Source organism: Myotis davidii, unplaced genomic scaffold (assembly GCF_000327345.1).
Source record: "Myotis davidii unplaced genomic scaffold, ASM32734v1 scaffold238, whole genome shotgun sequence".
NCBI classification, from domain to species: domain Eukaryota; kingdom Metazoa; phylum Chordata; class Mammalia; order Chiroptera; family Vespertilionidae; genus Myotis; species Myotis davidii.
Genome location: NW_006293779.1, coordinates 6,278,901 through 6,302,227, shown reverse-complemented (window position 1 = coordinate 6,302,227; position 23,327 = coordinate 6,278,901). Strand labels below are relative to the sequence as shown.

Below are 23,327 nucleotides of genomic sequence, written 5' to 3'. Positions count from 1 at the left end.
TACAGTCGATAGACAGCCAGGGGATGAGACTGTCAGGGAGGGAGTGGAGAGGGAGCAGGAAGGACAGACCCGCTTCTCTGCTTCTGCTAAGCAAACTGGAGGTCATGTGATTTGCTCTGGCCAATGAAATGGAGCGGAAATGATGTGTGTCACTCCCAGGAGATGCATTAAACTGCTGCACTTGACCTACCTTCCTGGTCTTCTCCTGCCTTGCCCATGTCAATGTATCTATTTACATGGAAGTGCCATAGATCAGCAAGAAACGGTGTCAATGAAGAAAAACAAACCCACTACAACTTCACATTAAAGCCACTGAGATTTCTGGGTCCTTTCCTGTTCTGCCCTCTTTCTGACAGTCTGTCTCTCTGTCACGCCTTTCTTATCTTTTCCTTCCTTTCCTCTCCTCTTTATTCTGTATGTCCGCTGCTCTCCTAACTATAAAAAATAAAAATCATGATGTTTTGTATTTCCATTCTTAATCTGAAACATGGATAGATCTGTTTTTTGAAAAAATAATTAAAATTTCTGAATTAAACTTTTCACAATTCTCTCTTTTAAAAAAAGCCTGGAGGTAGATTAAAAATCAGCTTTAGCTTATGTAAAAGATAGATGCTTTGAAAACCTTACTATGTTACATAAACATATGGGGCTACTATTGCGAACAGGCTCTCAATTGATTTTCTTGTGTGGGTTCGTGGCTATCAGGATAAATAAAAACAGACATAAACCTCCCCTGAACACCATGCCCCGGCCGCCAGCTGAGAAACCAGAGCTCCCTCTGGAGTGGGCTCCGAACAGGAACTCACAGCGTCATCAGCCCCTTCGTTGTCATGGGTGACTTGGTTAAGAGGCGACTGCAGCGGCAGTGCCCAGAAGCCTGTGCGAGACTAAAGCACATCTGAAGTTATCACCAGAACTCATTTCCATGCACACAGTGCTTGGACCTGAGGTCACCCCCCCACTCCACGAGTTGTTTCAAGCAATTAAAGTCACTCCAGACAGGAAGCAGCAGAAAAAGCAAGAGCAGGAAAATGCAACGGTGGCCTGGATGGTCATGCAGACTCAAACACGCAGATGTGTACTCTGAAAAACTGCTCAACAAGCTCTCGTTTCAAACAAAACATGCTCTACTGGGAAAACACAACGGGGACTATCAGGCCACTGTACAACACCGAGGAGAGAACGCGATGGTTCTACACATCGTAAGACCTTGTGCAGGGAGGAGAGGGGAAGTCTACGCCAGTTACATGAGGTGGAGGAGAACATGCAAAAGGAGCACGAACCAGACGGGGCATTCTGAAGTTCACTTACTGCCTGCTTTTGCTCTTCCTCCTAGAGGCGGTGAAAACAACAAAAAAGGTAGAGGAAAAGGAGAGAGATTAATGCCCATCACCACAAACATTTGGAAGAAATGACAGGACAGGTCCCATTAGGCCAGGCCAATGGGTTCGGAGATCAGAGCCCTGACCACCACAGCACATCATCAGCTGACAGGGCCAAGGGCTGGCCCCTGCCCCACCCGGCTCATTAAATGGGAACTTCTAGAGTCGCAAAGAAAGAACCTCAGAAACCATCTAGTCCAATTCTTCACTGTACGCATCAAAAAGACTCAGGGCGCTTGACTTGCCCAACATTTAACTGTTTAGGGTAAACCGAAAGCAGCAGCTCAACCATGACTGGACAGCCCCATCATCAGTTTCACCCCTCAGAGTATTCATAGGTGTTGAGGCACAGTTATCCCGGTGGCGGTACTCGAAGTGTGAGATACGGACCAGCAGCAGCAGCACCTGAAAACCTGTCCGAGATGCAGATTTTGGGCCCCGCCCCAGACAAACTGGATCAAAAGTCTTGGGTGTGGGGCACGACAGTGTGTTTAATGAGCACACTGATTCGATGACTGCTAGTTTGAGAACCACGGCTCTAAGAACTTCCTCAGCTAGCGATCCACATGTCCACGGATTCATCTCCAACGTAGTCCCCTCCCCTCCCCTCCACGTGCTTTTGGGCTGCTTTGGGGTTTTTCAAAGATGCATGTGCACCCCCATCCCTGTAGGACACTGGGAACTGCTGTAGGGCCCTGAGAGACCTCACTGTCTCATTAGCTCCATGAGGATTCACTTAGTACTTCTTACGCATCAGGCTCTGGAGTCACGAGATGGTCTCTGTCTGTCTTTTACAGCCTTGCAGCAATGGTGCGCAGAGCAGACACCTGTTAACTACCCTGTCAGAACGCACCAGCAGGCGCTATAGGAAGACGCACAGGGAAGAGAGATACGCATTTCCACCTTCCTCTCTCCTCAGCCCACTGTTCCTCAGCGACTCCGTCTTTTAATGGATGTCTTTGCTTCCTTTCTGTGCCTCGTCGTGGGTAACTGTGGTCAGGGATCCTCTGCTCTTTGGCCCAGGTGTACACATCTACAAGCTGTTGCCCTGGTTCTATTTAAATTGGATCCATCCAGGCAGTCTTTTTTAAAAAAATATATTTTTTATTGATTTCAGAGAGGAAGGAAGAGAGATATAAAACATCAATGATGAGAGTCATTGATTGGCTGCCTCTTGCATGCCTCCTACTGGGGACTGAGCCCACAACCGGGCATGTGCTCCGACCAGGGATTGAACCATGACCTCCTGGTTTATAGGTTGTCACTCAACCACTGAGCCACACCGGTCGGGCCAAGCAGACTTGACGGAACATACGGTCTTAGGGAAGGATGAGGGCTTCTCAGTGTGCAGATCTGGGTGCAATGGCAAGAAGGGCTTCAGTAAAGCCAAGAAATTACAAAAGGGAGAGAGTAAGTAAAAATTTGGTGAAAATAATTTTATTCCTGCAAGGGAAAAACGTGGACTAGAAATTAAACGGGCACCAAAAAATTTCCAACTCAGCCCAGGAAGATGGTCTCATAATCAAAGCCAGCTGCGAGATGCCGGCCAAACCTACACTCACAGGAGCCGAGTCAGCCTGAGAGGCTGGGTCTTGAAGCTTTTGCGTCTGGCAGTCATGGCTCTAATTGGGAGGGGTTCCAGTTTTGCAGGTAGGAAACCCTCTCCCTTCCTAGCCAGGCTTCCCAGGGCAGGCGGGGCGGGGGGGCGATAAGGCAAGGAGAGTTAGAAAACAATTTTAAAATGTAGAGTTTTGCGGGCATTAAGTGTTGAAATGGAAATTGAGATGGTGAGGGAGGGATGGGGCAATGTTGTGACCCAACCATAAAATTATTTTCGTTGCTACTTCATAACTGTCATGTTGCTACTGTTATGAATCGTCATGTAAATATCTGATATGCAGGATGGTCTTAGGCGACCCCTGTGAAAGGGTTGTTCGACCGCCAAAGGGGTCGCGACCCACAGGTTGAGAACCGCTGCCTTAGAGGCTGACATTGCACCTGAGGGCAAAAGACCAGCATGTACTTTCTTAGAACTGTTCCTAAGACACTCCCTCTTCCCAGTGTTTCTCCCGGTTTGGGGCTGGGGCAAACGTTGCTTTGGTTCAGCCGAACAGGGACGTCTCACAAAGCAATGCTTCCTGTGCACACGTGGTGACCGTGGCGTGTAGTTTGTCCAAAGACATGAGACCATGAAAATCTGTCAGGCGAGGATGGGGAGGCGGACAGGGCGGTGTGTTCAGGACTGAGAGGCCGCCCGTGAGCACTGGGGTCGGGAGAGGGTGGACTTTGGCAAAGTGTTACTCAGGACAGTGTTGCATGATTTAAACTCACAAAAGTCATTCAGATAACGCCCTGAAGGCTCTGTCAACACAGAAAACAGGCCAGATAGAAGGTCTTAGAACATTTCTGTTATCGATGGGTCAGTTAGTGTCAGTAAACACTGGCTGATGACAAGGCAGAGAAGCCAACTTGATTTAAAGGGGCAATAACACCTTCGTTATAAAGCGGACACCTAGAGCTGTTGTGTCACCTAAGACATGTGAGACTCTCACACAGGGAGAGTCTGGCTGGGTGGCCAGTGAAACGCCACAGCCATTGTAGTCATCTATAGAAAAATTTATATTCGCCAAAACGACCCTGGTGAGGCTGGGACGGCCCCAGTGAGGCCGAAATGACCCTGCAATGTACGGCACCGGCAAGGTCGGGACGGCCCCGGTGAGGTCAGGATGGCCCCAGTGAGGCTGAAATGGCCCGGTGAGGTAGAGATAGCCCCGAGGAGGTCGGGACGGCCCCAGTGAGGTTGGGACAGCCCCAGTGAGGTCGGGACGGCCCCGGTGAGGTCAAGACGGCCCTGGTAAGGACGAAACAGCCCCAGTGAGGTTGGGACGGCTCCAGTGAGGTTGGGACAGATAATGGGACCAGTAGGGGGGCCAAGGGAGTGTCAGGGGGAGTGGAAGGAAACATATGTAATACTCTTTGTAATACTTCAAGAAATAAAAATTATTTAAAAAGAAAAAGAAAAATTTATATTCAAAACCTCACTTCCAAATTCAAAACTGCAGAATTCATCTGGTACATCTGTTTCAAAAGCAATAATGGAAAATGAGGTAGAAAATTATTGGGAACGTGATTTAGAAATGGAAACATCAACACATAACCATTTCTAGATTACAGAAGTTTGAGACAGAGGTTACCGATATACTCATTAATTGAGGTAGGGGGCTGCTTAAATAAATTTTTTTTTGGGAAAGATACAGTCTGAAACATGGGTACCTGAGTGTCCTCCACATTATGTCATTAAAATACCAAAACAATAAGGTCCCTGATACTCCTCGGTGACAGGAATTGAGTCTTATTCACCATTAACGCCAAACACCCAAATACGACACTAAGGATTTCAGTACTTTTTTTAATTAAATAAATGTATGATTAATTTTTACCCAGCCTTGTTCCCCGCCCCCCAAAAAAGATTTAAGATTTTTGTTAAATGAATTCATTTACAGGGGTGATGCTTCATATGCATGCTTCTCTCCAAGTACATAATATTTCAGGAAAGGGGAGGAAGAACTCCCTGTGGGGTGGGAGCTTGCGAGGTGGGTTTTAACTGATGAGCGTCCCGGAGCAGGGGGCTGACTGTCCATCTGACTAACTGCTTACAGCTGTTTTAGGAGAGAATTAAATGCCAGCAGACTGGACATCAACAGAAGCTGGACGGTCCTTTGAAATTAAAATTAGAATGGCAAAGGGCATTTCTAGTACGCATTGGTGAATATGTACTTTTTAATGGTAGGAAAACATGTTTGAAATTTTAATAGAAGCCGGTGATTCCTATGCAAATGAAGACTGCAGTCCTTCTCGGAAGCTGGACACGAAAGAAATGAGACTTCAACTGTGAATTCTCATCAGTGGACACAAAGACAACACCCCTGGTGTGTCTGCAACTCCCCCTCCATCTGAACGGCTCAGCCTAACAGGTGGGTGAACGATAGGGTGTTTAAGAACCTGACAGGGGACCCTACGCAGCAATGGGCGGCAGGGTCCCGCTGATTCTACTGGAATTGTGACTGTCGGCCAACAGCGAGAAGTGCAGGGTCAGAGTGCCAGGCGTCAGCTCCTTCTGCTTATCCCAGACTACAAGCCTCAGAGCTGGACACAAGGTCACAGCAATGCATGCGGGGCTCCGTGTCGGGAGCCCTCAGTGAGAAACCCGGAGGGCAACCAGCTGACGGGAAAACGCACAGTGGTACTTGGAGGAAATTCATCGTGACTTCCCTTCGCTGGTGTAACCCTTTCACCTTTTAAAAAAGATCAGCCTGGGGTACCTTCCCATCTGCCTGGGCGGCGTCTGAGAGCATCTTTCTGGAAGGGAGGTTTGACACAGGGCAGGAGTGAGGGGGAGAGGCGCCGTTGTTATCTCCTGACCTGCTGGTGGACTAACCTCCCAGTGGCAGGGCTCCCAAAGCCCCCAAGGGCACAGATGTTCCACAGGCCAACATCTCTGCTGTGCTGCGTGGCTGACGGGTTGCTTAGCTGCATACCTGACAATTATTGCAGGGATCTGGGCCAGGTTCTATGCATAAGGTTTTCTTGAAACGTGACCCATTTAGACTTCAAACATTTCGCAGGAGAAACCCTGTCAACAGGGATAATGTAGAAACACGTCTAGGCAAAAACAACCCCAACATCCAGGATCAAAGCGAGAAGCAAATGGAACTCAAGACTAAAAGAAGTGACTATCCTGAGCAAGCCAAACGCATCTATCCGAGTTGCTAACACCACCAGCTTCATCTCAAGGGACGGGCTTAGAACGGAGGAGCTGACGAACAGCTGGCATGTTCCCAGGTGATTTCCCAGGGCTGCCACCTGGTCGGGACCCTGGTCACTTCGGACCTGGGTGGTCTCGAGTCTCCTGTTGTCCTTTAGTTTCTCCCCTTTCTCACCCGTCTGCATCGTTTCCTATTTTTTCAAAACCTTCAGAGACTCCCCTTATCACAGGATTAAATCCACCGCTCAGCCTGCTTTGAGGTCCTCCACATTTTTCTATTTCCACTCGGGCTGCTGACTTTGTCTGTCACAAAACACAGCAGTTTCAGGGCACAGACCTTGGGAGTGAGCAGCGTGAACAAATGTGCCTGGCACTGCTGTTGCACAGCTGGGCAAACACTTCTCTCAGTGCCAGTAACACTGCCCGGGTGAGGGCACTCCCATGCCAAGGTGCCTTGCTCTGCTCTGGGGTGTGGGGGTTGTAATGTAGTCTTCAACAAAAATAGATAGTGAGACCTGAATTATCCCAGACTTATTCAAGCCCAAGGCACCAAACCTAGAGCTAACAAGCTACTTTATTCCTCCCAATATAGTGATTAGAGTTGGTTCGATGAGATTGGTGTGCTTCTGCAACACTCACTAACAAGGGACACCTACTATTTGTAGGAGGAATATCTGAATATTTGTCTTAAAAGAAACTTCAAACAGCTGGGGAATATTCACTTCTCCATAGCCAATCTGCCATCTGTAAACATTCATAAGAGCAACTATTCCAGAACATTGCCCTGGCCCCGGTCACTAACTTTTTCTTTCACAGCCGGGCTTTACGCTGATGTCGGTGACCGTTACACGGAATTCGACGGCCGCTATGGAGGTTAACCTGGGAACTGGGACTAGGCCGCAGCATGTAAGCCTCTCGCCTCCTCCTGTTCGACATCACAGGGGAGGCCGAGCTGCACTGTGGTGGGAGGTGGACAAGGCGGGGGGGCGGGGAGGAGCCTGAGAGCAGGCTCTTACCTTCAGTAGCTTCATGAGCCCCTCCAGCTGAACCATCAGCTCCCGCCTGCTCTCCTGCAGAGCCGACATCCGCTGCTCCAGCTCGTCTTTCCTTTGCCTGGCCAAGAGGAACGGCCCATCAGAAACGAAACTCAGGAAAAAGGGCCGAAGGCCAGGTAGCATCGCTTTTGGACCCGGTTCTGCTACTTACGAGTGTCTGAGATGCTGATCAAGTCATTTAACCTCTGATGCCTTAGGTATAAAGGAATTACGTATCTATTTAGCCCGCTTTACCACTGTGAGAATAGCAGGTAAACGTGCTCTGGAAAGTATACATGGCCAAGTAGAGGAAAAGTATAATTATTAAAGTAATTGAAAAAATTCTTCATCAGGAAGTCAAATACCTCCTTCAGAGAAATACAGAGAACCGGTCCAAGTTTAAATGAATAGTGGAGAAAAGGTGTAAACACTGCGCAGGGAAGATGGGGTTTAGTAGTCGGGGCTGCCAGCACCAGACAGCAGGTGCTAGAAGCGTGACGGACTCAGGAGGACTGTGTCTAACAGAACTCTGCTCCCTGAGGACAGCTTCACGTCAACTCCAGCTCAATATGTCCAAAATGAAACTTAAGATTTTCCTCCTCCAATGGTTCTCTTTCCCAACTTCCTCGTCTCTCACTTTTCCATTCCAGTTGTCATAGCTGAAAAACTCCGCCCTCTTTCATACTTTCCTATTTATATACTATATTCTATTAAGTCACCCAATTCAGATAATTCTTTTCTGGAAATTTTTGTGTCCATCTTTCTATTCTGACTTCTCCCACTTTCTCCAAGTGCTCCTTACGTCACACACACACACGTCTCTTAGCCTGATTAATCCTGATTTCATCTACTATGGTGAGGAAAAAGCAGTGCAGGACTGAGGCCCATCACTTACTAAATATGCAGCCTTGATCACGCCACTTAACCTGTCTGAGCCTCCATTTTCTGTTCTGTAAAATGGGACTGATAATCAGTAACATTAATATTTTGAGGAACAATTAAGATAATGACTGTGAAAGTGTTTATTGAAGCTTGCAATCCTGCTCAAAGGAAAGCTGTATTCATTTCATCATCCAATGCCATCACCTCAATAGAATTTCTAGCATCACTGACTCTTGCCCTGCACAATCTAGACCTTGGCTCTCTAATATGGCACCCAGGAGCCACACGTGCCTACTCAGCACTTGAAACATGGCTAGTCTGCACTGAGATGCTCTGAAAGTGACACACACACACACACACACACACGATTCAAATTTTTAGTGTGGACAAAAGAAAGTAAAATATTTCATTACTATTTTTTCAGCGTCGATTACATGTGGAAATGATAATATTTGGGCTATATCAGGTCAAGTAAAAGCCAGTATTACAATGAATGACATCTAGTTCCTTTGAGTTTCTCACTGTGGCTGTTAGAAAAGTGTTAATTACACATGTGTGTCACTGTCGTTTACGGAGAGCACAGCCCCAGACCCCACCTTCAATCCTATCGCTAGCACCCCACCTCCTATTCCCTCTTAGGTCTGGACCTCCAGGTGGTTTACTTTCCCCTAAACAGACCCCATACATTTAGGACTCACAGCCATCCCACCCCCTTGCGAATGTTATTCACTCCTTCATGTCCAAGCGTCGGAAGCAGCCACAGAAAGAGTGGACTCCGCGGTGTCTGCTCTAACGTGACTAACTGTTCTGATAAACGGGCTCTACCTCACTAATGTGGTTCCCTGGGACATAAACTCTCACCCAGGCAGACTGTCACCGACGCGGCATCCCCACTTACCGCAGCAGCCGCAGCTCTGCCAGCAGCGTGGGGTTCTGCTGGGCCTTCTCAGGGGTGGGCTGGGAGGCCTGCTCGTGCTCTAGGCGGAGACGCTGGATCTCCTGCAGGATCTCTCTAGAGGGGGTGCAGAGAGGGAGATGCCACACAGGCCTTCACAGCCCCCTCTCCTGCGGACAGGCTTCACTCCAGTAGTGCAGCCTCCACCAGTCTCACTCTGATCGCTTCCAAATGACCAGGATGTGAAACGTCACCCTCCTAATTCTGTGGCACTTGACACTTAAGGAAACAATCCTTTGTGGTAGAAAAAGCCATAAAAATACTCAAGAGCTTGAAGAACTCCCCACAGAAGGAAAATGACAACCACAATATTCTGCCCCTCTCTAGGGCCGTGGTCGGCAAACTGTGGCTCGCGAGCCACATGCGACTTTTTGGCCCCTTGAGTGTGGCTCTTCCACAAGTACCATGTGCAGGCGCACGTATAGTGCGATTGAAACTTCGTGGCCCATGCGCAGAAGTTGGTTTTCGGCCTGGGCGAGGCTATTTTGAAGAAGTACTGTTGATATTTGGCTCTGTTGACTAATGAGTTTGCCAACCACTGCTCTAGGGAAAGGACAAGCGGACTGTGCTAACTCCCCCAAGTCCTCCTCTGACCCCCAAGAGATGGACAGCTGCTTCTACCGATGCGTTATGTTACATCCAATCTCTTGGGCCTAGTTTCTACCTTTCAGTGAATAATGGCGTGTTGTCCAGTCTCCAAGCCTTTAAAAGACCAGACGGTCACATGCAGCTAATCAGCCAAAACAAGATGACTGGGTCGAGCACAAGGCTGCTGGGAGTGAAGAAAGAAACCATGAGCCCCAGGGACTCAGCTATGAATGGAGAAGGCACTGGGAAGAATCTCCGAGGGTAGGTGAGCAGGCTTTTGGACCAGCACAAGGGACACCATGCAGATACGCAAGGTAGTGTCCAGGGAATTTACTGGACGTGGGCTGGCCTATAGTCCCCGAGGTGGGGACTTCCGTTGTGGTCCAAAGCCATCTAGTCTGCAAGGAAAATGAGAATCAGATACTCCCGTGACCATCTTGGACTTCAGCAACGGGCTCAGCCCCTGCTTTCTTACCTGTTCTTGTTTTCCAGTTCTGCAATAAGCTGTCTTTGTTGCTTGTTGGCATCCAAGTTAAAGCTCAAGTCGGTGGGAGGACGGGTCTACAGTGAGGAGAAAGGAAGGTCTGTTGGTGTGTGTGTTTTTTTCTGATTCAAATATATCCAGAGGCCTAGACAGACTGTTGATTTTTTTAAAAAACAGGTTTTTGAGTTAAAAATTACCTACCATAGAGTCCACCCATTTAAAGTGTACAACGAATTCAATGAGTCTTAGTAAACTTAAATAGGTGTGGAACCAATCACCATAGTCCAGTTTTGGGACATTTTCCATCACCACAAAAAAAATTCCCTTGTTGGTGGTCACCTGCCATTCATTCCCATCGGTCTGCCATCTAGCTTTGCTTTTCCTAGAACCTTCATACACATGGAATCGTAGACCATGTCGGCGGCGGCTTCTAGCTCCCACTTAGCATGATGTTTCTGAGTTCCATTCACGTTGTTCCATGAATCAGGAGTTCCCTAACCTTTTTATTGCTGAGTAGTATTTCACCGATTCAGCTTTGGGCTATGAAATGAAGTGGCTTTGTGTTGATGTATGTTTTCATTTCTCTTGGGCCAGCACCTAAAAGTGGAACTCCTGAGTTACATGGTTTAACTCTATATTTAACATTTGGAGGAAATGTCAAATTGTTTTCCCAAGTGGCTACACCATTTTACAAGCCCACCAACAATGAATCAGGGTTCGATTCTCAACATCTTGTCAACACCTGTCATTGTCTTTTCGGTCTTAATCATCCTGGAGGGTGTGAAGTATCTAACTGTGGGTTTAAAAAAATCGATATATAATTTACATGCCATAAAAGCTACCCTTTGAACGTGTGCAATTCAGTGGTTTCAAGTATATGTATGAGATTATTTAACCATCATCACTAATTCCAGAATATTTTCATCGCCCCACAAGGAAACCCCATACTCATTAGCAGCCCCTCCCCTTTGCCCCCTCCCCCACCCTGACAACTAATAATCTAGCTTCTGTCTCCGTAGACGAGCCTATTCTGAATATGTCATACAAATGGAATTATATAATATGTGGTCTTTTATGTCTGGCTTCTTTCACTTAGCAAAATATTTTCAAGGTTCATCTACGTTGTAGCATGTATGGGTATTTCATTCTTGTTTTCACAGCCGAATAATATTCTATTGTGTGGATATAACACATCTTGTTTACTCCACAGTTGATGGATATTTGGGCTGTTCCCATTTTTTTTTTTGGCTAATTTGAATAATGCTGCTATGATCATTTGTGGACAAGTTTTTGTGTAGAGATACATTTTCATTTCTCTTGGGTATATTTCTAGGAATGGAATTGCTGGGTCACACAGTAAACGCCATCTGAAAAATTGCCAAACTGGTTTCCTAAGTGGCTGCACTATTTTACATTCCCACTATCAACATAACAGGATTCCATTTTTCCCCATGTCCTTGTCAACACTTGTTATTGCCTTTTTAAAAAATATTTATTTTTATTGATTTCAGAGAAAGGGAGGGAGAGACAGAAACATCAATGATGAGAGAGCATCATGGATCAGCTGCCTCCTGCATGCCCCCTCCTGAGGATCGAGCACGTAACCTGGGCATGTGCCCTTGGCTGGAATCAAACCTGGGACCCTTCAGTCCGCAGGCCGATGCCCTACCCACTGAGCCAAACCAGCAGGGCTTGCCCTTCTCTTTGATCACAGTCATCCTAGTGGGTACGAATGCTCTCTCATTGTGGATTCAACTTACACCTTCCTAATGACTAATGTGTTGAGCGTACTTTTACGTTTTATTGGCCACTTACATATTATCTTTCGAGAAATCATTGTGGTTTTGATTTGCCAAGTCCACCGATGTTCCTAGCCCTGTGACCCCCTTTAAGAATATGGAAGCGCATCAACACAAACTAGGAAAACAGATGAATAGGTGATGCTTCCCTTTTATTGATTAACCAGAAGGAAAGCTCTCATGAAGGCACTTCGATGGCTATGCTCCACTCTGCACATTCTTAAGTTCTGCCCAAACATGACCTACGATGAAGCAGAAACCTGGTTTCCTCTCTAAAGCTTGAAGATACAGTGAGTACAATAAGTAAATCTTTTCATGTGGTACTTCCTAAATAAACAGGGCCAAGCAGCATAGCAAACCTGAGTGGGAGGCTTTTTAACCAAACTACCAAATATTTTTCTTCTTAGAGAAAAACAAGGTGATTTTTCTTCCTCCAGAGAAGAGTGAACCAGCAGCCAATTCAGCAAATTCTCTATATTTTATGAAGAGTCTTGTGAGAGCCTCAGTTGAACCTGGGAAAAAGGGCTTGCCTGAGACCGAACCTGCTATGAATAACAGGTTTACAATTTCTGAAAACTGGAGTTACAACTAATGGCTCCTTATTAGAGTGGGGCCAGGGAGAATGATGGATGAGGAATGATCTCTGAAAGGAATTTGCTTCATCTGATGGGGAAAAAAACATACAAAAACCCCACAGTATTTCACTGGAAACTTCTGAAGGATCTTTTCAGTTTTGAGTGTCTGAAGAGGTTAATACAGAAATCAAGCGTTACCATCAATAGTGACTCCTAACAGGCAGGAATCTTTGGCACCAAGTGTTACTCAAATACAAAGACAGAAGGGGCTGGGGGCAGGGGGCTGGAGGAAGGCAGCGGTCCCACCTGGGGCGACGTGCATGGAGACACATCAGGGAGAGCTTTGGTGGTGAGTGTCCACTGCTGGCTTATTTTACCCGGTCAGATTTTATACACAGTCAAGTGCATTAAATAACAGATAAACTTAGAATTTTATTTATTTACTATCTTAAACACCATGCTGCTCCTTTAAAAAATAAAAGGGGAGGGGAAATGGGAGATATCTGTAATAATATCAACAATAAAAATATTTTTTAAAATAAAATAAAAAAATTTTAAAAGCCAGGTTATCCTTTTTCCTAAAATGCCTCCAGGACAGTGAAGAGAAAAAGCCAGAAAAGGAATTATTAGATCATAAAGACACAGACTACTTTGGCAAGAAGAGATCTAAAGATGATTTCTGCCGAAACCGGTTTGGCTCAGTGGATAGAGCGTCGGCCTGCGGACTCAAGGGTCCCAGGTTCGATTCCGGTCAAGGGCATGTACCTGAGGCAGCTGATCGATGTTTCTCTCTCATCGATGTTTCTAGCTCTCTATCTTTCTCCCTGCCTCTCTGTAAAAAATCAATAAAATATATTTTTAAAAAAAGATGACTTCCTTCAAATATTAAATACTTCATTCTTTTATTCAACAAATATATCCTGAGCATTCACTATGTGCTAGATACTGTTCTAAAAACCAGGGATGCATTAGGGGATAAAAAAAGAAACAAACCAAATATGTATGACCCGTTGTGGTAAACGCGATAAAGAAACACAGAGTAATGAGACAGTGAACTGAGACAGACTCTTTTGAAATGAGGTGGCTGTGAAACTGCTCTCAGACTCAGTGAGATGGGGAATCGAACCAGGGGAAGGTTAGAGGGACCAGGGGAAGGTCAGGGGGACCAGGGGAAAGTCAGGGGGACCAGGGGAAGGTCAGGGGGGCCAGGGGAAGGTCAGGGGGACCAGGGGAAGGTTAGAGGGACCAGGGGAAGGTCAGGGGGACCAGGGGAAGGTCAGGGGGACGAGCCAGCTGGGCAGAAAGGGCAAAGGCGGAGGCTTGCTGCTGCTCCCGCGTGGTTTTCTGAATCCACCATAGGATTCTCAACAGAAAAATATATCAATTCCAAATAATGCATGAACACACTCCACGCTCAAGGAGGTGAGCCTAACGCCTGTGTGGCCTGTCCATAGTGACTTCCTTTCAGAGAGGACAGGTGGAAAGGGGGGAAAGAGAAACTTTGTGTTGGAAAACACTGACGAACACTTCCCAGCTAGGTGAGCCAGGTCAACAGCGACAGTGACAAATAATTTTAATCCTACGAACCCTTGATCTGATGTTAGAAAAGGGCACTTGCCTTCTTCCTCAAAACCTACAGTCCCAGTCTAATCAGGAGAAAGACTTCAGGCTAATCCCAACGAAGGGACCTTCTACAATACTTGACTAGAACTCCTCAAAACCGTCAAGGTCATCACAACACAAGGGCAGCCAGAGAAACTGTCGCAGCCCAGAGGAACCCAAGGAGGCATGACAACTAAACACAAAGCGGTGTCCTGGATGAGATCCCGGAACAGAAAAAGGCATTAGGTAAAAAACTCACACGACCTAAATAAAGTATGGCCTTTAGTTAATAATAATGTGTCACTACCGGCTCAGTGTTACAACCAGCATTCCATACGAATGGAAGGTGTTACTAATGGGGGAAACTGAGTATAGGCGATATGAAAACTCTCAGTACTAGCTTCATAATTTTTCTGTAAATTTAAAACTGTTCTATCATAAAAGTTTATTACAAACAACACTGCTCTGGCTACCAAGTGGAGAAGTGACTGACGTGGGTAAGAATGGAAGTAGGCACACTAGTCAGGAATCCTAGGCTTTGCTACTTAATTGCCAGGCAAACCTCGAGTTATTCTGTTTTACTATACCTTTATTTTCCTGCCTGTAAAGTGGGAATATTTACAAAAAGACAGCGAAGAGGATCGCTTCCTCTGTTACGTTAGCATTCTCTTGGGTTTAGGTCATCTCACAGAGCTCCATCATCTTTAATGAGATGGAGATACCTCTGGAAGATACAGGATAAGAAACAAGACCCCGGTGAGGAAAACTGGACAAATGTTATACAACCAAGGAGAGCCGACAGCCAGCAAACCGCAATCTGGTAACATGCATGCCCGCAGCTCCTAAAAATAGACTGGGTGAGTTCCAAAGAGGTGTGCCGGAGATTAACTGGACTTCCGTGTATCCCAGGGGAAGTCCTGCCGTCGCCCCAACCCCACTTAGACTAACTGCAGGGATGTGGATTATTAATCTCTCTCTTGTCTCTCAAAAACCCAATAATGCTTTTTAGGGTAGTGGTTACAAAGCTAGCTGTGAATAAGAAGATGGAATTTTTTTTTTTTAAACATAAAAATCAAGAGATCCCCCAAACCCAGAGATTCTGGTTCAGTAGGTCTGTGGCAAAGTCAAGGATCTATATATTTTTTAAACGCTTTACACGATTATAATATGTAGCCAGGTTTGACAATTATTATTTTATGGGTCATTATGAGTCATTAAATGTGTGCAAAACACCAGTTGGATACCATGGATCTTTAACTCTAAGAAGCCACCGGGAGACCTCTGGCATGGCGCGTGCTGACACATGAGGAGGCTGTGAGGGCCAGGATGGGGCTCCTGAAAAAAAGCTTCTCAAAACGGTGCCCAAGTTCGGTGGAATGAAACCACACTATTTCCCCTTCCTTTTACCTTTCTCCCAACTTTTCCTTTATGAGTTTTTCCTTTTTTCATAAAGAAAAACGACTTTAAAAGCAAACCCCAAACATCTCATTATATCTAATGCTGGTGACATTTGTGATAAAACTTTAAGAATTTGCAGTTATTATTATGATTTACCACACACTGTAGTTTTGTTTTTTAAAGGCATTTAGACACTTCAGAAAAACAAATCAGTTCTCCTGGCTCGTCTGAGGCAGCTAGAATTTCTTTATTCCAGGGTGAGTGTGAAGAGGTGTCAGTGGCCAGGTGTGCCACCCGGGGAGACATGAGGGCTCGATGCTGAGGCACTCCCCAGGGTGTAATGCCGACTGCTAACATGATTTAATGGTCTTTCTTTGTGGAAGAAGGTTTTGGGGGGGTGGGGGGAAGTCAATACAAAGACTATCTGGCAGGCTGTAAATAAATTCTTCTGAGCGCTACACCCACTTTATGCAAAGCACCTGTATCAGGGAGAGATTAGCAGATTAGAAGTCTGTTTAACAGAAGTCTAGTCAAGAAGAATCCTTGCAGAGAGTCCAATATTTATAAGACAGCTACACTTTGAAAAATAAACTGAAGATGAAAGGGACCATATCGGTATTTAGTCTCAAGCCCATTCTAACAATTCTCATTTTCACACGAATAAGAATTGGTATCAGAAACTATCAGGTGTAAACAGACTTATCTTGTTTGCCGTGCAGGAGAACTGCAATCTCCTTTTGAGGGTCAAATGGCTTCGGAGCTTTAATTTACAGCATTAAAAAAAAATACTATTGTAAAGTCAACCAGACTATATAACGGCATGAAGTATACTTAATTTTAAAAATTCAACCACAACGCTGTCCCACTCAACAAATTCAATTGATTTTACGTATACATTTTAATTGCTAAAATAGCTTGAACAGTTGTGACTGACTGAGGGTATGCATGAGGTTTAACTGATGAAATGGAACTGTGCTTTTTCCCCAGATGTTTTTTCCCTATTCTGTTCTATTTCACTAACCTTTAGAGCTGTAATGTTACAGTCTGAGGAGGCATGACCTAATATCAGATTTTCAAAGAAAAGATTTTGAATTCTAAACAAACCCAAAGGAATAAGTTACTTTTTGAGAGGGAGAAACAAAGCAAGACTCTCTACTGGTAGCTTTCATAATTCTACCTTCCTATGAAATGTAAATATAAATTGGTACACATTTCTGTAATTAATATACTGTGTTTGCAGAATACGGTCCTGAGAGATCTGGCCTGCCTGCCCAGACTAATGTCACTCCAGTATTGCTCTCCGTGAAGTCTCCAACCTCAGGGCCTTTACTCATGTGGAAACACCCCGTGGGCACACATTACATTTCCTTTCCGTGGACAATGTTTACACGGCCTGTCATTTTGGCTTCATATCATCCCTCCTTTCATCTCACTCCCTGCTTGTATTTGATGTTTTTTAATGTTACAGTAAATGATATTTTTCCTAAATTTAATTGTCTAAATGTTCACTGCAGGTAGAGAGAAATAATCAAAATTTTTATATTGACTTTGTATATCTTGCAACATTGCTATTAAGTCACAGATTTGTTCTAGTAGTGTTTTTGTAGATTCCTTAGAACTTTCTATATAGTCATGTCATCTGCAAATAGTAACAGTTTTACTTCTTCCTTTCCGATATTTCTGCCCCTTTCTTCTTGTGATGTTGCACTGGCTAGGACCTCTGGTACAACTTTGAATAGGGGTGGTGAAAGGGGACATCTTTGTCTTGTTCTGAATATTAGGTAGGGCAAGTATTCCAAAATTTAATCTTTGTATAATATTAGTTATATGTTTTTTGTAGGTATTCTTTACCAGATTGAGAAAGTTTCTTCTACTCCTTGTGTATTGAGAAGTTTTACTATCATAAATGGTTATTATATTTTGTCACATGCTTTTTCTGCATCTATTGAAATGATCTTATAATTTCCTTCTTTAAACTGCTAATATGGTTGATTTTGTGTATTAATATATTTGTATTTCTAAAACAAACCTCACTTGATCATGGAGTATTATCGTGTTTGCATATTGCTGGATTCAACTTGCTAATATTTTGTTAAGGTTTTTTTTCATCCATGTTCATAGGGGAATTTGTGATCAATTTTCTTTGCATTTGATTGCCTTGTATTCTTGTGGCATCAGTTTATAGGGGCCTGATGAAATGACTTGGAAGTGTTCCTTCTTCCTCTATTTTCTACTAGAAAATAGGGTTCTTGTATAGTATGCCAGCTTTATGTCAGATTTCTAGACTTTCTTCTTTAAGAATATGGTAATATTTAACAGTTAAGCCATCAGAGCTTGAAGTTTTCCTTGTGTGAAGTCAGTTATCAATACAATTTCTTTAACAGGTTTAAGACTATTTAGATTTTCTATTTATTTTTCCGTCAGTTTTATTGGTTTATCTTTCAAGGATTTGTGTATTTCACCTAGGCTATCAAATTCATTGGCAAAAGATTGCTCAGAATATTCCTTTAGCATCCTTATTATGGCTGTCGGATCTGTTGTGATGTCTCTTTTACATTTGTGATATTGGTAATTTGTGTTTTCTTTCTTTTTTTCTTGATCAGGATTTCTAGGGATTTATTAAATTTATTGATCTTCTTAAGAACCAAATGGACACTTTTTCTGTTCTCAATTCATTTTTTAAAGAAATGGAATATTATAGATAAAATTAAAGCCACTGTAATCCCCTCTCTAAACCCATTCCTCTCCTGTCCCTGAGTTTCATGTGTACTGTTCCCCCACCACTTGTATATTAAAGTCATGCTAACTTCTGCCATCGATGGGAATACTCCGATTACTCACCACGTTCCCTGCCTCTGCAGCCAGCCGGGCAGCATAGCGAGCGATAAGCCGGTGCTCCTCATCCAGTCGGCTGGGACTGTCCAGGACGCTGCCAAGGAGACAAACATTCAGCAAGTGTCTAGTAAACATCCCCTACTCTTGCTCCTCTTAGAAAGACAGATGGGAAATAAACTTGTAAAAAAAAAAACGAATGGTAACAAAAGAAACAGAGGCCTGGGCCACAGATACCATTGGTCTTCTGACACAAAGGGGACTTAGAGAAATAAGGCCACGCGTGTCATTTCTCATCAGCAGCACATCCCAACCCTCTTACACCACCAGAAGGACTGAGAAAAGACCGGGCATTTCCAAAGCCCGAGAGAGCGATTTCTAATCAAATGTTTTTAAAAACTCATGACTTTTGGACATAGGTCTTGAATTCAAAAAGACCAAGCATCATGAAAAAACAGGGCTGAGAAAAATTCAAACTAATATTGGCTGAGGCATCCAGGCTGGGTCAGGTCCAGTTTACAGTAAATTTGGTGATCACATGGTAGCAAACATTTTCTTTCAATGCCTCTCTCTCTTCTTTTTACCATGCTTGTTCTACAAATATAGCCCCATCTTAGAGTGAAGTAATTTAGTGCCATTACCCTTTAACAAGAGTTCCAGCACTCTGAAAATTTAAAGACCCACGTAGGTGGGATATCAGGTAATGCCACACCTGGATGAAAAAAAGCGTTCTTGTGTAGTATGCCAGCTCTATGTGATGCAATGAACTTTACATGAAATAACTGCCTCCATTACTCAGTATGTTACATCAGCTGTCCTTTGTTCCTATCAGGCACTCCTAGATTAATGAGGACTGTGGCTATAGAATTCTCTTTAAGTCTGGCAGAACCTTTAAGATAACGGAGATGATGATGACTGACCAGAGATGGCTGTTGTGGCTTGCTTTTACTTTGGTCCTAGGTTCTTGGAGTTCTGAAAACCCTTGATTGGAATTAAGCAAGATGACAAGTAATATGAAAAAATGTAAAGACATGAGTTTAATACTCATCAAATCTTGCTATAGTTACTGAGGGGCATCTGGGAAGGGTGAAATTAAATTAACAAGGATCCATTTGGCCTTTTCATGTACACTATCAGCTGTATTTTTCCTGGATTTTTTTTTTCCACCTTTCGATATTTCTATCTCTGTGGCTAATTCTTTAAGTTTAGTCTTTCCTCTAGGATGAATATTTTAAAAATGTGCTTTAAAGTCTTCTGCCTATGACACTTCCGAACACTTTATAATTTTAGGTGTGCAAATGTCAGTTTCCAGCACATGTAATCATCCTCTCAAAAGATGAGCTTATAATAAGAGCATGCTACCGCCAGGTAGCTTTAATAGGTCACAGTCAAGGCTGCAAGGTCTGGGCTGAAATATACTTGTGCCTTAAAGGTGTTTGTCTGAAAAAAAGAGAACTATCTTTATCTTTAAAAAAAAACCACAAAACAATAGAAATGAACATTTAACCACAAAGCAGATAATATTATGGAGGGACTGGCAGCCTACGAAGTCTGGCAGAGGACACAACAGGCTCCTCTGTGCAAGACCTCCTTCTCCATTCCAGTCCATCTCCCAGGGAAGGCTAATCGCTTAGTCATTTATCCCCAAGTGCAGACAACATGGCTGCTTTCATTGGCTTTGTTTTCCAACCAGAAACTAGAACGTTGTGTTGATGAGAGGCTTTAAGGTCAAGAAAAATTAGAAAGATTCCCTACTCTTCTGCTTGAACTGACTTGCATTTTCAGAATTAGCCAGGAAATTTCTTATTTCTTCGTGGAAGTCGGAAGCTCAGTTCCTCAGACTGTAAATCAAGACGAGATGTAATACTCACCCAATCTTCATGTGCTCCCAGAGTTCCGGCGACCAGTTCTTGAGCAGGGAGCCTTATTGCTAAGCCAAAGACTTGAGGACTTTGGCTAAACCCACCATAAAACTTCTTGGGCTAAAATATCAGGTGGCAGTTGCTGTTCAACACGCTGTTGCTACTTTCACCCCGGAAACTTTTAATCACCTGGACAACTGCCCTGACTGGGTTTCAGGGAGCTATCCTGCCATGGGTGAGACAACTCGATTCCTACAGACCCTGGGGCTGGGGTAGAGGGCACAGGGGTCATCTGCTGGATGAGAGGACTCTGTGATACGATGCTCAAAGGTCAGGGTTTCCTTCTCTCCCCTAGGATAAGCCTCTCACACATACGAGGGAAGCAGGGGAACCCTACAGTCTCTTTAAAGCTTTAGAGACAGGTAAATGCCTAAACGGAGAAAACTATGAGGAATGGTATAAAGCATAATAATGTAATATTAAAAAGAGTCCTTTTAAATTATTTTTCTCATTATCATGTTTCTGTTATCATGGGAAATAAAAATGACCTTCCCCTGGAACTATGGCATGCTATAGGCAAAGCTAAGATCAAAAGGTAAGGTCCAGCCTCTCTTATGTGTTTAGCTTATGGATTATGGGTTTCATTTTCTCTCAGAATAAGCATCTCGAGTTGTCTGGCACAGCGACTCTTCTTTGCTGCATGTAGAGTGGCTGGAATGGAGTTAGGTTATGTAAACTTTTCCTACATTCTCCTTGCAGAGTGGTGGTGGGTGTGGGCATGGATCAGGCAGGTAGCTCTGGGTCTGCCTGAATGTAACAGCACTATGTTTGGTGTTAATTCTTTCAAATGGTGAACTCTGCTGTAGTAAGTGGCTATCAAATGTTTTTCCATCCCAACCCACGGAGGGATCAGTCCCATTTCCATATTAACAAGGGGCCACTACAAGCATAGTTTCCAGGGAAAGGGGTAAGTGGGGCTACTATAGTATAAATAATTATTATGATATGAGGAGGTGTATTATCATTTGGAAAAAGTCCCTAAGGTGTCAATGATCTAGTACCACTGTTGAAAACCCCTGGTTTAAATAATCAACAATGATAGCTCTTGGGGAAGAGATGAAGATGTAACATGTAAAGTTGTAACAGGGTGATGGTATGAAAGATTAGACAAAGTGAGATCTCTGTGGGTTGATCAACCCTAAGCTTTGAATATCAACAGGAAGATTCCATTGTTTAGGCAAGAATGAACAGTGAGAGGTTGCATCAGATACCTCTGTGAGTGTACATCTTCGGGACTGGATATCTCTGAGTATACACTCTTTAAGAATAATATAATCTGAAGGAAGTGAGTTTCTCTTTCAAGGAGAATTTCTGACTCTATGGTTAGGTAGGTACCTAGGCATGGCAAGACTCCTTCTTTTCAAGAATGCTACTTTCCAAGAATGCTTTGGGAATTACCTAAACTCAGCCCAACATAGCTGGTAGCGCCTCAAGAAAAACCCCACATGCAGAGCTTCTTCTAGCTGACAACCCCAGGCCCCATAGCTCTCCCTCCCTTTGCTCAGCCCTTGGATACCCGCCTGCTGCTGCCCTCCCACTGACCGTGCACAGTGCTGAAGACGGGCCACATAGGCGGCTATCAGCGCGTGCTCATCGGCCAAGTGGCTGGGTATGTCCTGGCTGTACTGTAACCTAGGAACAACGGAGGCAAAGACAGCAAGCGTGACACACACACAGAGCGAGAAATGAACATGAATTAAAATGGGCAAATTTCAAAGAAATATAGAAAAATAATAAATCACGATAAGGAAAATAAAAAAAGTTGCAATGCACAGTGGAATATGGTGTTAGGACTTGGGAGTATCTCTCACGGATCCTTGAACAAAAGCAGTCCCTCAGGAGACAGCTTTGGCCAATGGACACTACAGCCCTTGAGAAAAGAAACCAAGGAGAGTCTCATCTCCAAGGCGCCTTGGGCCCCGTCTTGTCCAGGTGCTGGGCACAGGTGGGTACACCTTGAGGGGAATGCCCGCTGGCAGGAAAACAGGCAGAGTGGGTCTACTTAACACCACCAAGTGGCCCCCTAATGCCTTGATAGCTTTTGTCTGCATGTAAGAGTTTTCAATGTTATCTAATGATACCAGTTAAACCTTTTTATTTCTATAAGGATACTGTCTTTAGCATCATTCTGTTTTCTCTCATACAACTGGTACTTAAGCCAACTTGTTAGAATTGTATCTCATTGTAAGACAACACTATACATACTAAGTGAGGCCCTATCTTATAGATACATGCAAGGTCTTTGAGCATACTATCTTTTTAAAAAAAAACACACACAAAAAACACCACACTTTTATTATGGAAATGTTAAAATATGTGTAAAACAGAGAGAGTAGTCTAATGACTACACTTCATGTACCCATCACCAAACTTCAACAAAAACCAACCCTTTCCTATTTATTTGATCTATTTTTTTCTTCCCATAATATTTTTTTGCAGGAAGAAATGGTTATAGCAAATCCCAGACAATTTATTATTTCGCTTGGAAGTAATTTACATAACCTCAATGCCATTATCACACCTGAAAAATTAACAAAAAATGTTGTAATAACTCAGTCCATCTGAAAACTTCCTCAGTCTTTTTTTATTTTATTTTTTATTTTATTAAATCTTTATTGTTCAGATTATTACATTTGTTCCTCATTTTTCCCCCCATAGCTCCCCTCCACCCAGTTCCCACCCCACCCTCTGCCCTTATCCCCCCACTGTCCTCATCCATAGGTGCACAATTTTTGTCCAGTCTCTTCCTGCACCCCCACACCCCTTTCCCCCTAAGAATTGTCAGTCCCGTCCCTTTCTATGCCCCTGGTTCTATTATATTCACCAGTTTATTCTCTTCATCAGATTTTTTATTCACTTGATTTTTAGATTCACTTGTTGGCAGATATGTATTTATTGTCACTTTGTTGCTCATAATCTTTATCTTCACCTTTTTCTTATTCTTGCTCTTCTTAAAGAATACCCTTCAGCATTTCATATAATACTGTTTGGTGGTGATGAACTCCTTTAGCTTTTTCTTATCTGTGAAGCTCTTTATCTGACCTTCAATTCTGAATGATAGCTTTGCTGGGTAAAGTAATCTTGGTTTTAGGTTCTTGCTATTCATCAG

At 43.9% G+C, this 23,327-nt stretch overlaps 1 protein-coding gene across 8 annotated transcripts in view; it reads right to left on the bottom strand.

Moving 5' to 3' along the window:
• Positions 1 to 23,327, bottom strand: part of DTNB (dystrobrevin beta) — a 148,892-nt gene that overhangs the window by 25,048 nt on the left and 100,517 nt on the right. For 5 of the 8 annotated variants that reach the window (XM_015566381.1, XM_006767508.2, XM_015566382.1 and 2 more), the window contains exons 11-16: positions 21,761 to 21,850; positions 18,306 to 18,393; positions 10,082 to 10,167; positions 8,962 to 9,075; positions 7,164 to 7,260; positions 1,312 to 1,332 (exon numbers count right to left, since the gene is read on the bottom strand). In XM_015566381.1, coding sequence (XP_015421867.1) covers positions 1,312 to 1,332; positions 7,164 to 7,260; positions 8,962 to 9,075; positions 10,082 to 10,167; positions 18,306 to 18,393; positions 21,761 to 21,850 — 496 coding nt within the window. The remainder of the gene's footprint in view (positions 1 to 1,311; positions 1,333 to 7,163; positions 7,261 to 8,961; positions 9,076 to 10,081; positions 10,168 to 18,305; positions 18,394 to 21,760; positions 21,851 to 23,327) is intronic. The other 3 variants (XM_015566384.1, XM_006767510.2, XM_015566385.1) reach the window with 3 other exon arrangements.